The sequence below is a fragment of the Symphalangus syndactylus genome, chromosome 8, assembly GCF_028878055.3.
Source record: "Symphalangus syndactylus isolate Jambi chromosome 8, NHGRI_mSymSyn1-v2.1_pri, whole genome shotgun sequence".
Lineage (NCBI taxonomy): Eukaryota > Metazoa > Chordata > Mammalia > Primates > Hylobatidae > Symphalangus > Symphalangus syndactylus.
This window is the reverse complement of record NC_072430.2, coordinates 24,014,520-24,031,327: the sequence shown is the minus strand read 5'-3', so window position 1 is coordinate 24,031,327 and position 16,808 is coordinate 24,014,520. Positions and strand designations below refer to the sequence as shown.

At 52.6% G+C, this 16,808-nt stretch overlaps 1 protein-coding gene across 6 annotated transcripts in view; it reads right to left on the bottom strand.

The window, feature by feature from the left end:
• ITPK1 (inositol-tetrakisphosphate 1-kinase) overlaps positions 1-16,808 on the bottom strand; it is a 185,157-nt gene that overhangs the window by 42,569 nt on the left and 125,780 nt on the right. For all 6 annotated transcript variants that reach the window (XM_063643980.1, XM_055288342.2, XM_055288344.2 and 3 more), the window contains one exon: positions 16,004-16,121. In XM_063643980.1, the coding sequence (XP_063500050.1) occupies positions 16,004-16,121 (118 nt within the window). The remainder of the gene's footprint in view (positions 1-16,003; positions 16,122-16,808) is intronic.

Sequence of the window (16,808 nt, the reverse complement as noted above, 5' to 3'; positions counted from 1 at the left end):
TGATAGCAATGTAAGAACAAACTAATACAGAAAAACGGTACCAGAGAAGTGGGGCACTGCTATAAGGATACCTGAAAATGTGGAAGCAACTTTGAAACTAGAAAACAGGCAGAGTTTGGAACAGTTTGGAGGGCTCGGAAGAAGACAGGAAGGTGAGGGAAAGTTTGGAACTTCCCAAAGACTTGTGGAATGGTTGTGACCAAAATGCTGATAGTGCTATGAACAGTGAAGTCCAGGCTGAGTAGGTCTCAGATGGAGATGAGGAACTTACTGGAAACTGGAGTAAATGTCACTCTTGTTATGCTTTAGCAAAGAGACTGGCACATTGTGTCCCTGCTCTAGAGATCTGTGGAACTTTGAACTTGAGAGAGATGGTTTAGTGTATCTGGTGGAAGAAATTTCTAAGTAGCAAAGCATTCAAGATATGGGCTGGCTGCTTCTAAAAGCCTATGCTCATTTTAAAAAACAAAGAAATGACCAGAAACTAGAACTTACATTTAAAAGGGAAGCAGAGCATAAAAGTTTGGAAAATGTGGAGGCTGACCACGTGGTAGAAAAGAAAAACCCATTTTCTGAGGAGGAACTCAAAGCTGCAGAAATTTGCATAAGTAAGGAAGCCCTGAAGGCTAATAGCCAAGACAATAGGGGAAAATGCCTCCAGGGCATTTTAGAGACCTTCACAGTGGTCCCTCCCATCACAGACCTGGAGGTCTAGAAGGGAAAAATTGTTTTGTGGGCTGGGCTCAGGGCCCTGCTGCTCTGTGTAGCCTCAGGACATGGCATCCTGCATCCCAGCTGCTCCAGCTCCAGCAGTGGCTGAAAGGGGCCAAGGTACAGCTCAAGCTATTGCTTCAGAGGGTGCAATCCCCAAGCCTTGGCGGCTTCCACATGGTGTTGGGCCTGCAGGTGTGCTGAAGGCAAGAGTTTAGCCTCTGCCTAGATTTCAGAGGATGTATGGAAACACCTGGATGTCCAGGCAGAAGTCTGCTGCAAGGGTGGACCCCTCATGGAAAACCTCTGCTAGGACAGTGCAGAGAGTAAATGTGATGTTAGAGACCCCACAGGGGCACTGCCTAGGGGAGCTGTGAGAAGACAGCCACCATCCTCCAGATCCCAGAATGATAGATCCACCAAGAGCTTGTACTGTGACCCTGGAAAAGCTGTAGGTACTCAGTGTCAGCCCACGAAAGCAGCTGTGAGGGCTGTACCCTGCAGAGACACAGGGGTGGAGCTGCCCAAGTCTTGTGAACCCACCCCTTGCATCAGTGTGGCCTGGATGTGAGACATGGAGTCAAAGGAGATTATTTTGGAGCTTTAAGATTTAATGACTGCCCTGCTGGGTTTTGGACTTGCATGGGGACTGTAGTCCCTGTAGTTCTTGTTTGGGCTCATTTCTCCCCTTGGAATTGGGTCTATTTAACCAATGCCTGTACCCTCATTGTATCTTGGAAGTAACTAACTTGTTTTTGATTTTACAGGCTTATAGGCAGACGGGACTTGCCTTGTCTCAGATGAGACTTTGGACTTGGACTTTTGAGTTAATCCTGGAATGAGTGAAGACTCTGGGGGGCTGTTGGGAAGGCATGATTGTGTTTTGAAATGTGAGAAGGACATGAGGTTTGGGAGGGGCCAGGGTGGAATGATATGGTTTGGCTCCGTATCCCCACCCAAATTTCATGTCAAATTGTAATTCCCAATTTGGGGGAGGGACCTGGTGGGAGGTGATTGGATCATGGAAACAGATTTCCCTCTAGCTGTTTGTGTGATAGTAAGTTCTCATGAAATCTAGCATGTAGCACTTCCCCTTTTGCTCTGTTTCTCTCTCCTGCTGCCACGTAAAGACATGCCTACTTCCCCTTTGCCTTCTGCCATGATTGTAAGTTTCCTGAGGCCTCCCTGGCCATATTTTTTGTGCAGCCTGCAGAACTGTGAGTCAATTAAACCTCTTCATAATTTCTTCATAAATTACCCACTCTCAGGTAGATTTTTTTTATCTTCTTTTTTTTTTTTTTTGGAGACAGAGTCTTACTCTGTCACTCAGGCTGGTATGCAGTGTGCGATCTCAGCTCACTGCAGCCTCCGCCTCTCTGATTCAAGTGATTCTCATGGCTCAGCCTCCTAAGTAGCTTGGATTACAGGCGCACATCACCGCATCTGGCTAATTTTTGTATTTTTAGCAGAGACAGTGTTTTCCCATGTTGGCCAGGCTGGTCTGGAACTCCTGACCTCAAACGATCCACCTGCCTCGGCCTCTCAAAGTGCTGGGTTTACAGGTGTGAGCCACCATGACAGGCCTCAGGTAGTTCTTTATAGCAGTGTGAGAACAGACTATACACCAGCCCCAGAGGAGCACTGAGGCCTGGATCATCTTTGGGCAGAACACACAGCTTCGATGCAGGATCCTCGTGTTTAGAATACAAGGCTGGATCTGGGGCTGTCAGTTGCCAGAAGAAGTCCAGAGAAAACACAAAGAGAACACCACCCAGCCCTGACAGTGTTCTTGGCTGAGCCAGAGCCCCTGACACAGCCGAGTGAACTCCATGACAGAAACTTCTCTGAAGGCTTGAGGGGAGGGAGAAAGGTGGAGGGCTCTGGCCCATGACAAGGCCAATAAGTCTACTCCAAGCCAGGTGGAGGGGGCCTGTACCACCCCATGCCCCAAAACAAGAAAGACTCTCACCAAGAGGGACCATCTCTATTCCTGGTGATAACTTGGCCTTTCTTACCTGCCTGGCCTTTGTCTGTGCTGTATCTGCCACTGGAACGCCTTCCCTTCTCATCTCTGCCTGTTGAAATGGAATCTTTACCACTGAAGCCCTGGGATTTGGCCCAGGCTGGGGACTTATTACTATTGGGGGCCTACAAGGGGTCCCTCTCTCATAGTTTGCTTGTTTATTTGTTTGTTTTGAGATGGAGTCTCACTCTGTTGCCCAGGCTAGAGTGCAGTGGTGCGATCTTGGTTCACTGTAACCTCCGCCTCCCAGGTTCAAGCAATTCTCCTGCCTCAGCCTCCCGAGTTCAAGCAATTCTCCTGCCTCAGCCTCCCGAGTAGCTGGGACTACAGGCATGTGCCACCATGCCCAGCTAATTTTTATATTTTTAGTAGAGACAGGGTTTCACCATATTTGTCAGGCTGGTCTTGAACTCTTGACCTCAGGTGATCCACCCACCTTGTACTCCCAAAATGCTGGGATTACAGGCATGAGCCACCGCACCCGGCCTCTCCTGTAGTTTTTCTTGGCCACCGTGGAGCCACCTGGCCCACCCGTGGAGCCCCCCAGCACTGTCCTGCCCTGTGGAGCTGGCACACAGATTGTGGTTATGGCTTGTCCTGTGTTTCCTTCTCCTTAACTCATCCCAGATAATAATGCCTGCCCTGATGCCTGCCAATGTTCCCCCTCAATTTCTGGCCTCCACCCCATTTCTTCCTGACCAGAGTCGCCACCCTCATCGCACCCTCAGCATCTTTTCCTGAAGCCACAGCAGCCTCCCAATGGCCTCCCTGTCTCCCCACACAGGCTAAGCAGAAACTGGCCCTGGAGGCCCTCTGGGCCTTGGCATGAAGCTCTCTCCCGCAGCACCAATAGCCCCCATTTCTCCTGAACATCCTGCTCCCTCTCCCTGGAATGGCTCTCACCTTCCTCTAATCGAGCCCAGTATTTCAGAGCCGCTCCAAATACCACCTCCGAGAGAGCCCCACAGACAACCAGGACCACTCCTTCCTGTGGCCCTGAGCCCATGACCCCACCTGCCCCAGGCCTGTCTCCCATGGGAGTGGGATTTCTGCTCAGAGCCTCCCCCAGTGCATCTGCTTCTTAAGTATCTGATTCTTGAAAACATTCTTCCCTCCTTTGCACACTTATTGAGCGGGTACTATGTTCCAGGCCCTGACCTGGGGATTCATGGTCCCCAAAGACACACTCGCCCCTGTCCTCAAGGCTGTCACGGTCAGGTGGGGAAGACAGCGGCCAGCAGACAATGACCAAACAGTGGAATGAATGTGCAATGAGGGCAGCAAAGGGTCTGTGAGTAGGCAGGAAGGCACTGAGGCCCCCGCAGGGAAGGGAGTGTGCAGCACAGAGGGCTTCTGGGAGGAAGTGGCCTGAGCCAAACCCCAAAGTTGGAGTTAGTCGTGGGGACCAAGAGTATTCCAGACAGGCAGAACACCATGGACAAAGGCCAAGGGTCAAGAGGGGTGCCCCTGGGGTTCGGCTTGGCTGCAGTGTGGAGTGCAGGGGCAGTATGGCAAGAGACGCCGCCCAGGAGAGGGAGTGGGCAGGCGCGACATGCCCCAAGACGCCCAGCACAGGTGACGGGGCCTGGAGAGATGCAATGATAGCAATTAAATTCCACCGAACTTAGAAGTACGCAAGGAAAAACCATTGTATTTACTCGGTGTGGCAGGCAGAATCTAAGGCAACCCCAAGATCCCTGTGGCTGGGCGACACCCTGCATGATCGCCAGAACTGCGTGCATGATGGATGGGTTCTCCTCTGTGAGTCGGTTATGTTGCATTGCTGCCCTCAAAACAGGGAGATGGTCTGGGTGACTCTTAGGCCATCATACACAGAGCTTCTTCTCTGAAGAGGAAGCTGGAGATTCAAAGCACAAAGAGACTGGCCAGCTGTAGCCACCTTGCAAGTAGAGGGGCACTGTGAGAAGAAACGCAGACCTGTAGGAGCTGCTGGCCAGCAAGGGCGGGGACCTCAGTCCTACAGCCACCAGGAACTGGATTCTGCCAATGAAAGTTAGCTTGGAGGTGGATTTTTCCTCAGGGTCTCCAGAAGATCACCTGCCCCTGCGGACACCTTGATTTCAGCCTGTGACACCCTGGGCCAAGAGCCCAACCACACCACGCAGGCTTCTGACCCACCCACCCGTGAGATAATAAACGGGTACTGTCAGAAGCCACTCAGTCTGCTGTCATCTGTCACGCAGCAATAGGAAATTAACACATTCAGCTACTATGAGCTTTCAAGGGGGAAATGCAATTGTGATATTTGGAGTCACTGGGGAGAAGGAGGGGGCATTTCGCCAGTGGCCACAGCCCCCTACCCTGCTCCTTGAAGGCATCTAAGAGACCCTATGGCCTTGCCACAGGTGCAACCTCCCTGCTAGCAGCTAGATCCTCACTTAGCTACCGGGTGACAGGCGAGCTGTGGAGAGAAAACACTGGAGGAGGAGAAGAAAAGACAACAAATGCCACAGGTGCAAAGTTACAGTCCAATACAGCAAGCCACAGGCAGGGGAAGAGCAGGTTTCCTCCCACCTGACTTAGCTAGTGACTCGTTTCATCTTATGTGACCAGAGAGCCGTTTGCAACCAGAATGTCCAAAGCCCAGGAGAAGAGGAGCCAGACACCAGCTCAGACAGAGACAGACATTTCTGCGCCCGATGTCTGAGTCTGGCGGCAGTAGCTGGAAACATGGGTAAACTCTATGGCAGCTGCTCCCACTGATTTACAGCCCCTTCTGGACCCAGGCAGACGCTCAGCTCCAGCTCCAGCTCCCAAAACATGGCAGCCTTTTTACTTTCAAGACATTTTAAAAACGTTTGGAGGGCTCTTTCTGGTAGTACCTATTCTAAAAGCAAAACATCTTAGCTTGGCCCTAGAGCAAAGATGATGCTTATATTCATGAACCCATCCACAATTTTTAACAATGGGACGATTTTCTTCATACAAAAAGGGCTCTGATTAATCAACAAGACCAACAACTCAACTAAAAAATGGGCAAACAACAGGCAAAGATTCATTCATAGAAGACATGCAAATGGAGCCAGTGAATCCACGACGGACACTCAATTGTGCCAATAATGACAAACACACATCAATCGAGCTGGTACGGTTTCCCCAGGCAGACTGGCACCATCAGGAGTGAAATTTGCTCAAACTTTTTGAAGGGCAACCCAGTGAGATCTGCCAAAGTGAGGAATGTTTATAATCTTTGGCTGAGAAATCCCACTTCTAGGGATTAATTATGCAGAAATATGCAGGGAGCTGTTTACTGCAGCCCAGTTTGTTTTAAAAAAAAAAAATCCAAACAAGACTGGAATGACCTCATAGGCCCAACATAAATCAGGATTCATTCATTCATGTGTGGAAATGTTATGCTGCCAGCAAAAGGGGCAGACCTGATCCCCCTCATCTTCATGGGCTGACATGGAAAGAAGCAAAGCAAGACACATGTTCAGTGGGGACAAAGAACTGTATCAGGACACGTGTAAAATGACCCTGTTTCTAAAACGTACACATTGCACCAGAGCCTACTGTAATGAAAAAATAAAACTAAAAGTGCACATATATCTCTACATGTATGAATAAGAAGGGTCTAGAAAGATAAGTTCCAAACTATGAACAGCAGCTGCCTCAGGGAAGTGAGGCTGGAGTTAAACAGATTCGAGAAGCACCAGCAATGAGGGCCCCACACACTAATACAGGGAGCTCAAGAACAGACCTGTGCAGGACCGGAAGTGAGGGCGGCCAGGAGGCACCCAGTCAGGGAATTCCTGAGTGTGCTGAGTGTAACAGTCTCTCAAGAGAAGCCCCAAAGAGAGGAGGGGACTCTATAGTTAATTGGATGGAAAAGGCTAAATTCTGCAGAATTTCACTGATTCTATGGCATGTTTTTCATATTTTCCATCTCTGAAATTGAGATGTGTCTCATAATCGATATTTCACAACTTACTTAGGATTTTTTCTTTTTTATAGAATATGAAGTATCAGTGCATCTTATAATCGGTGATGAAGTTCAATACACTGCCCCCAGACTAAAGATTCATATTAACACATTACTAAGGCTCTGAGAAGTCCTGCAGCAAAGAAACATGTAATCCTGATTCTCCAACATATCTGACACTTTTCTCTTTTCCTTATTTTGCCTTTCCCTTTGTTCACACATGAGATTATGCTGACATTCCACAAGGTGCCACCTGGTGCCCTGTGGATGTCTGCAAATCTGCAAGGGGATCCTGTCACTTTCTAGGGCAACTGGGGTGGTTGGGACACAGTTCTTACAATTCTGTATGATGACTGTTCAGTAAATACCACAGTAACAATGGCAAGACCCATCCACGGGTGCTACAAGAGAAGGGCAAACGTATGAGAGACAGTCTGCAAAGAATCCTCTTAGAAGGTTCTTGCCAAATACAAAGGAAAAAATAGAAATTTAGAGTGGAAAAGTCTGGTGGATTTTAACCAAATAACTGCTGCTGAGCAGACAGAAGACATCGTTGTCCTCATGCACCTCCTGATATGACGCCCTAGAGAGGGACTGGCACTGCTGGGTGGTGTTCCTGCTGAAAATGTATGACCTTGACCTAGTCACGAAAACACCAGATAAACCCGAATTGAGAGACACTCCACAAAATAAACAGTCGAGGTTCTTCCAAAGTGTCAAGGTCAAAACTTGAGGCTCCATCCCAGATGGCAGGAGACCACAGAGAGCGACAACCAGATTGGATCCTGGACTAAAAAATGGGTATTAGTGGGACAACTGGGGAAATTCGAATTCATTTAGGCCTTTCAATTATTGAATAGTTATCAGTGTGAACTTCCTGGTTTAGATAATTATGGTTAGATAGGATGTTAACACTAAAAGAAGCTGTGCAAAGGGTATATGGGAACTTTGTGTACTATCTTTGCAACTCTGTCAAAATTTCTTAAAAATAAAAATTACACTAAACAAACCTGTGCAATGTGAACTTTATTATAATAAATCTACAATACATCATCTAGTAGCCAATAAAGAGATTTTTAAAAGCCCACTTGTGTTACATGATGGCTCACCCTGAAGACATTCTTGTTTGGGGAAATAAACCCAGGCTACACATTTGCAAACACGGGGCTGGGCGTGTGGGCAGAATGGACAGAGGGGAGCAAATGCCTGGCAGGGTCTGGTCTCATGGGGGTAACTGCAAGCCTACCATCAGGGCGCCAGGGGCTGCTGCCTTTAGCACTAAATGCAAGTTGAGAAACACAGGACTCACAGGGTCACAGCACACAGGGTGTGGTCTGAAACTCACAATGCACTGTCCGCCAGGAGAGCTCCCATCTATTGAGGAATCCTTACAACAACTTATGAGGAAGGTGCCACCAACATTACCTCCCTCCCCATTTTACAGATAGGAAAGCTGGGGCTCAATGCAGTTAAATAGCCTGCCTAAATGCACACAGCTGGGTATTCAGGAGAGGCTCTGAACCCAGGCAGTCTGACTTCAGATTCACTATGGCACTGCTTCTGAAAAGACCCCTGCAGAGATGTGGGTCCCATGGAGAGAGCACTGGACTGAGAGTCGGAACCACTCTGGGCCTCTATTCTCATTGTTGACGATGTGGAGAAGAGCAGTTTTTGTAGGGCTTCCAGAACTCAAGATCTCTTTCAGCTGGAAAAACACTAAGTGAGCCATAAATTCACACTAAAGTGTAAATGGCTGCTGTTGGATACTTTCGGACCAATCTGACCAACAAGGAGGTTTTGAGTACCCATGTACCCTGCTTACATCCCAGGGGAGCCAGGAGACTCAGTGTGAGGAGAGGGAAGAAGGTTCCTGGGAGTGGAGTCTGGAGGGAGTTAGTCAACACAGCCAGGAGAAAGGAATTTTGGGTGACAGCCAGAGTCCCAAAGACAGTCTGTTCACCAACTGGCCTAGGATCAGCAGCAGTGCCCTAGTAGAGTGACTGGAGCCAGCTGATGTCATTGGGGGAGTACCTCCTAAAGGAGGGGTGCCTGTGGGTCGAGAGGGGACAGAGGTTTTCAGAAAGCTCTGCAGGAAGGCCTGGGGCAGGCCCACCTGGACCAAGTGGGGTATCTCGTCCAGAAGCCACTGAGCTGGATGGTGCTGGAGGGGTTGGTGGGCTACAGGTGGAGGGGCCTTCTTGTTTTGCTGGGGAGCGGATCCCTGCCATGGTCTTAAAGGCCCTGCAAGGTTAAGCTCTGAATGAACAGACAGGAATATTCTTCCCTAGATGAAGATGCATCTCTCCTGCAGGGTGCCAGCCAGTCGCCATGAGAGCTCAGTTCACTCCTTTGAGTCTCTCCTGGGAGCCTCCAGACCAGTGCCCTGGGCAGGATGGACAGAGGGGAGCAAATGCCTGGCAGGGTCTGGTCTCATGGGGGTCACTGCAAGCCTACCAACAGGGTGCCAGGGGCTGTCCACAGTGCCCACGGCTGTGGAAATAAGGAGCTCGGCAGAGAATCCAGCATCTGTTTCATCTCTGCCAGTGCCCTTAGGAGGCCTGGACCTGACAACCTCTCCAGGAAAAGCTGATCCAGGCTCCTGGGCCCCTGTCCTCCAGGCACAAACCCCCGCCCTGGTGGGACAAAAGGGTGAGGCTGCCGGAGGGAGAGTGGGGAAACTCTCATTACTCTCCAGGGACCCCTGCTGCAGCTAGGCCAGAGAAGAGGAGATGGCACGGAAAGGGCTGCGAGTAGGCCTGTGGGCCTGATGTGGAGCTGGCTTTGGCCGTGGGGGCGCAGGAAAGGGGACAGGGCAGTGTGAACCTGGGGGCGTGCTCCCTGAGGCCCTGTCCTGCCCTGAACATCCCTGGCCTCTGCTGCCTCAACTGAGAGCCCAGCCAGCAGGACTGATGCTTCCAAGATTCCCAGGTCCTCAGGGCTGACAAGGCCTTGTCTTAGAATGTGAATGCCTGGATGGCTGCACAGGTGGCCCCTGGCTCCAGAGGACAGGAGCAGGACCCACGGAAGGGTCAGCCAAGGGCAGGGAGATGGGAGGGATTCTGAGAATCAGCTGTAAAATAGATGTTTGTTGTAGATGTTTGTGAGCTTTGGCATCAACATGGAGCTCAGCTTGAAGGTGCACCAGCTCTGAAACCTCAACTAAGTTACCATAACCTCTCTAAGATTCCACACCCCCCATCTGTAAAGGGGGAACCCTGCAGCTGAGGGAAGGAGCAGCTTCAAGGACAGGAGGAGCCACCCTCGCAGGCCAGACCTGGTCCCACATGTTGTGGGGCACCATTTCCTCCTCACCCCATGACTCCCGGACTGGGGAAGGGCACTGGCTTCCACACGGCAGGTGCCAGGAAGGAGGCTCATGCAGACTCAGACCAGGGCTGGCCTTGGTCCCAGCTGCCGCCTCATGCTGGCAAGGCACCTACCCGGCCTGGTCTGCAGCTGGCGCTCAGCCGCCCCAGGGCAGGGGAGCCACAAGCACAATCCTGCTCTGCGGAGCCTCCCCTGCACCGAAAGGGCGGGTCTCAGCCTGGGTGGCGGACAACAGCCGATGTGAAAACAAAAACAGTGGTGCTCCCACACATCCCTGAAGTCCAGGAAAGGGAACCACGAGTCAAGCACCTTCCCTGAGAGGACCCTACCGCCTGGCACCCTGTCCTCCCTCATTCCAGACCCCTCGATGGGGCACGATGTCCCCTCACCTCAGCCCTGTGGTCTGGGCAGGCTGACACTGGGGGAGGCATGGGCAGGTGCACACCAAGGGGTCGCTCTGCCCGATCTGGGGTGGGGCCACCGGCTGAGACACCCACTCAGCACGTCCGAGGCACTGGTGACCCACTTCCCAGATGAGCGAACAACTCAGGGGAGAGTGACTGGCCCAGCCCCCTGAGGGGCTAAGATTGGAAGCCTTGCCAGCGACAAGGTCCTTCTTTCCTGCCATGATGTGTGGCTGCCCTCAAGTATCATTTCCTGGACCCCAGACAGCACCTGCACGGACGATGGCCATGCCACCAGCACCAGGAGAGCCTGGGCAGGACTCGCCCGCAGGCACAGAGCCCCAACCCTACCTATCTTCGCCTCAGTCCCTCTCCATCAGCCACAGGGGAACTGGGGGCATGGAACTGGGGGCATGGTACACACAGGGGTGAGGGGCTGGGCTTGGGAACCACTGGCTAAGAGCAGACCCACAATGTGTGGGTGTGTGGGTTCTGATCCCAAATCTGCCCCAGTAGCTCTGTGACCTCAAGTAACTTAAGCTCAAAGCCCCTCAGTATCCTCACCTCTAAATCGGAGGTGATATCAGAACCTTCCTCATAGGGTCATTAAGTGGATTAAATTAGCTACTATCTGTAAAGTATTTAACCCAGTACCTGGCATGCTAAGCACCTGCCTAAGCGCTGACAGATGCACAGCTCAGAGAGGCCACACAATTGGGGGAGGGGTGGAGGGGTGGCGGTGGCAATGGGCAGGGTCTGAGGCCTTGACTCCAAGCCCCCACCCCTCTGCAGCTCCCTGAGGGTTGAGAGCCAGTTCCTGCCTCTGGGAGCAGCTCCCCACCAATCACAAACACCCACCCCCAAGGCAGAAGCTTTTTGGGGAATTATTTCTCCAGGCTCTAAGGAATGTTACTTTCTCTTTGCTTGGTATCTAGATTACTCAATTTCAATCCAGCTTTCAAATGGCCTCTAAGATGAGCCCTGATTAAATTCCCATAAGACCACAGGCAGAAGCATTCAATCTGTGGTATGCATCCCCCATCCCCAGGGAGGCCTGGGATCCCAAACAGGCCATCTGTCACCCCCAGAGCAGATATGTGAGAACTTCTAAGAGAAGAAGAACAGGAGAGCCACCCATCACCCCAAAGCAGTCAGGGCTTTCAAGGACCTCTCCAGCCTGTTGCCCAATGGTCTGAGACCTGCTGTCCCTGCAGACAGGGACACAAACCCACGCCATGCAATTACGGCCCAGGTGCCTTCTCACACATGGTGCCTTCTCAGTCAGTTCGGGAGCCAGCTAGAGCCTTGCCCAGAATCGCTCACCCTGGGGTGGCACAGCCACGCCTTGGCTTTGGGGCTTCCATCTCTGGACCCTGGCTCTAGGTGGCAGGGTGGGCTGCTGATAGGAGAAAGAGCCTACAAATTCAATGTTTGTCACTGCAGCCTCCTCCCTCCCTCCTCCAGGCCTGCACCAGGGAATGCTTAATTTCTAGGAAGAATTAAGTGCTTGGTTTGAATTGAATCCAGACTGAATGCTGCCTGTGCCAGTGCCTAGGGGGTGCGGGTGTGGGGAGGGACATGGGTATGGGTATAGGCATGGCTGCCTCCCAGAAGCAGTCATCTATGAGGGAAAGTTGGGGCCCTGGCATGCTGGGGTGGGTCATTCTGCAAGCCTCCAGGATGCTGGTTGCTACGGGGAGGGGACTGCTGCTGAGGTCACAGGCTGAGGCCAAACCCCCAGCCAGAGGAGAAATTCCAAGGTTGTTCAACCATGGGTAAGGTGGGTCCAGGCAGGGACCCATGTCTTGGAAGACTGCTAGTGCTCCCCTAAAATTCATTCTAGCCCTTCTTCCATGGTGATAAAACCTGAATTCTAGCTGGGCATGTGGCTGCTCAGAACAAGGACTCAATTTCCCGACTCCCTTGCAGCTTAGGATGTGACTAATTCTGGCCAATGTTGGTCCTGTAGCTTCCAGAACCCCTCCTTAAAAGAGAACTAGGCCTTCTTCTCATTTGCTTCCCTTTTCTTAGTCGTCCTCTCCATCCTAATGTCTAGATCTTGGATGAGAGGGCTGGAAATACAGCCATCACCCAGGACCAGATGGGCAGACTACAGAAGAATAAGGAGCTAGAAGGAGCCAGGGTCCCAGCCCCTGTGCCCATGCTGGATGGCCTTCCTCTGGGCTTTTACATGAGAGAGAAAGGAAGTTCTGTCACATTTAAGCCACCGTTATTTTAGGTCTGCTGTTAAAGCAACTTGAATGCTAACTGATACTAAGTGGGTGGGTTTGAAGCTGCCAGAGCCCAGGCAGAGAAATGACCCTGCTTCCCCTCCAGGCTCTGAATGAGACAAGGATGAGCTCTGGGAATGTGGAACTGAGAAGGCAGTGACCTCACACAGGCTGCCCGGAGACAGCGACACTGGGAGCTCCCAGCAGCAGGCCTCATCTGTCTCCTGGAGGCAGAGCTGGGGTGGGAGAGGCCCTCCATGGCTGATGCTCTGCAGGGAGGCAGACAGCCCACCTGAGCACAGACCCTTATCCAAGGGCTCTGCCTGCTATTCCTGGGAGAGCCTCCCCTTGTGCCGTGGCCCAGCTGCCCACCCCCACCACAAAGCAGGGGCTCTGGTCGTCTCCCTCCCCCTGCTCATCAATGAGGATCCTAGCAGTCCTGAAGCGCCCACCTGTCCCCCACCAGCTCTGTTTTCCCTGCAGCTGTCCAGATTCTCTGAAAACAGAGAGAGCAGCCTTAGTGCCAGGGGGGGTGACAACCGGAGGAAGTCTCGCCAAGCCCCTTCTCCCAACACAAAAGCGTGTCACTGGATTGCCGTGATTATCTGAGGGAACTTCAAGGTAATTATGGCCATTTACAGTACGCCTGAAAGGGCTGAGTGCCTCCAGGAACAGCAGGGAGTGGAGGAGGGGGGCCCAGGGTGTGCTTCCCAGGAAGGCTCTCTGCCTCTGCAGCTGGTGGGGGCATGCAGCAGGGACCCACTCAGCGGTGCTGGTGAATGGACAGCCACTGGGGGTCAGGAAAGGGCTCCAGGAAGTCCCAGCCTCTGACCGCCCTCCTGGAAGAATACAAGCCCAGGCTTGGCATGCACGATAAGGAAAACCCAGGGTGCAACATTCATGGCCCACCCACCCTACACTTCCTGCTGATCTAGAACCAAGCATGCATTAGGGTTTGGTCAACAGCTCTCTCTCTGGACCTGTTGAGGACTGGGCCCTCTCCTGGAACACCCACAGCTCTCCCCTTATGGGCAGCTCCTGAACTTTCTAATCTCCTAATGAACTAGGACACACCCTGCTTAAAATTCCTGACCTGATTCCTAACTGCCTCCAGGAGAGGCCCAATTCCAAGCCAGGCAAGTGGGCAACAGAGGTACCTCCTGGGCCTGCCTCTCGGCGTGTGACTTCCTATGGTCCACCTCATCACTGGGTTCCTCCTCCCTGAACACACTGTGCACACTCACACCCTGAGCCCAGGCTCACCCTTGATTCCCAGCCCTGCTCTTCTACTCCTAAAAATCTAAGACGGATGTAAAGACTCAATTAGGATGCTGGGGTCCTGCCATCATGGTGGAAGCAGCTGGAGCAGCTGCTGTTCCCGGGTGACCCAGTGGGCTGGTCCCATGCTAAGTGCTCTGCAGACATCATCCCAGGTATCCTGATCCCTGACCCCGTGGCTGAACCAGGTATCACCCACATCTTCCAGAACACCAGCAGAACTCAAATGATTGATTTGTCCGAGACCACGTGGCTAACAGCCCAGACTGGGACCCATATGCCAGAGCCTGTGCTTTTGGCTCCAAAAGGCCCTTCAGCGGCACCTTCTCAAATCCCACCCAAACCCGTCACTCTTCAAATGGACTTGTCCGGGACAGGAGATGTGGCTGCTGGTCTGCCACCTTCTTCCACTAACTAGGCCTTCTCATGTTCTAATACAGCCTCCTGCTCTTCACACAGGCAGTGTCCAACAAGCACACCTTCTGGAAAAAGGCTGACTCCCTTTCCCAGCATTTGACCAAATCTTCACCCATGGCAGACTGAGATGAAGGTGACCCCAGGAGGGAATATACAGCTCTTTCTTCCCATCTGAGATTCTGGATGGATCCAGGAAGACAGTGCAAAGGGAGGTGAAGTGCACAGCAGAGGCCAATCACTCCAGGCCTGGCAAATAAAGGCTGCTGGCGTGTGCTAAGAAAGCCTGCCTACATGGGGCACCAGGACCACGCCCCCATTCTCTGCACCCACCAGTGTGTCAGGCTTTCAGGGAAAGAGGCCTCAGGAGCCCTTCCAGGACAGCCAAATCCAGCAGCCAGCTCTTCTGCAGGGCACATTCCTTAGAGAGGGAACCGAGGACTCACCCACTCTCCAGGCCACGGTCCTCAGTTCCTGGTTCTTCTAGATCCAGGACCCTCTGGCCATGGACATGAAAGTCAAGCTCAGGAGTAGGGGCCGGGGAGCCTGAGTCAGAGAGACCTGGCTGGATGCTGGCCCAGCCACCTGAATGCTGCGTGACGTGGCACGTCTGCTAACCTCTCAGAGCCTCTGGGATTTATCTGTAAAATGGGAAGGCTTATCATGCCCACTTCTAAGAGTACCAAAAGGGAGAATACAAGGAGAAGGCCTAACCCAAAGGCAGGAACACAACACATACCCAATAAATGGTGGTCTCAGACTCCCATGCAGATGATCTGCCTCTGGAGCTGTGAGCCAAATGGTACCCACTGGTCCCACCGGTCACCATCACAGGAAACTATGCCCGAGGCCAAGTCACCATCCAGGTCAGGCGTCAAGGCAGCCAGGTTAGGCCTCAGTCATGGTCTGCAGGGCAGGGAGCAGGGGCTGCCTCCTTGACCCCAGGATAAATCCTCACAAAGCCTGAGGGCCCAGGCCGAGCACTTTTCCTTAAAATTAAACAAGAGCTCTCAGCAGGGCACAGTTGGACCAAGCAGTGAACTAAGAGGTGACTGTTAACATGAATCTCTCCACAAAGTCTTTCTCACATAAACACCTTGAGAATGCGGCCTTGAGTTCTCTGGCTCTGCCTGCCCAAGGGGTGGGGAGGGGTCGGGGTGAGCCCTCAGGGACAGGAGCCTGCAGCTGGCAGGGAAGGCGCCGCAGTGAAGAGGGAGGCCCCTGCCCTCCAGAACAGAGTGGACCCGTGAGGTCCAGCAGCGACATTACATCTCCACGTGTTTGATTAAAGGCCTTCAGTTTCTGTTTGTGTCCTCTGCCCAGTTACGTAACTCCACTTGCCTGCCTGCCGCTGAGCTGTCTACACACACTCCTGCTCTCCAGCCACTGTGTTACCAGGACACTTCAATGTCACCCATGGGTTCAACATAGCAAAAAAAAACCCTCAGAGCCCCCTTCCGCAAGAGCACCCTGAGGCTTTTGTTTCCTCACTGCTGGTCACAGGAGAATGAAAGGACCTCCCCAGAATGACTGCCCCATGGAATTCAAACACTTCCTGCCCCAAAGTGCTTAAAAAGACAAGACCCCTCTGTCTCCACACCTCAGGCCATGGCCACTCTGTGACCACAAAGGTGGCTGCCTGCCACAGATGCAGTACCACATGTGTCCCTACCTTCCATGTAGGCCTCAATCTTCCGGATGAGCTCGTAGGACTTGGAGCGGTCAAGCAGGGTTCTGATGGCAGGGAGCGGGTCCAGGATGATGGTCTCAGGGTGGGCGTCGATGTACTCCTGAAAGGGAAGCACACTGCTCTGGTTAGACCAGGGGTAGGGCCAGGTAGCAACTCACCCCTCGCGCCCTCTGCACATCCATCCGTTCCTGTCCTACCCTCCAGCCCTGGCTTTGGTGGAGGGTGGCGCATTCCAGCACCGGGGCATTGCGAGCAGTCACCTGGAGATCTGAGAGAGAGGCCTGACTAGGCCAAACTCAGAAATAGAGCACCACGTGGAAGACAGCGAGGAAACTGCAACCAGGCTCAGGGTAGGCCGCCTGACTCCAGACAAAACCTCACCCGGAAGCAGATCCACTCCAGGCGCTGGCTCCTCTGGGAGTGGTGGCCCCATGCCCCGCACTGATAAAGACTCTGAGGCAGGGCCGGGAGAGTGGGATGAGGCCAGGAGTCATCAGAGGGTCTGCGGGAAGGTGTGGCGGAGAGAAACACACCACAGGGTGGGCACCAGCCACCCAACACTCCTCAAGTACCTCACTTGCGTACCTACTAGCTTTGGGGTAGGCACGAAGGAAATGCAAAAGAAACCGTGACAAAAACCAGTCTCTAAGGAACTTACTATCTTCTTAGGGGAATAACCCTAACTTACATAGGGGGAAGACACTGCTGTCCACAACAGAACTCAATAAAATAACGGGCAGAACCCCACGCCACCCTGGTGGGCCAGACCAACCCGAGCTGACATAGC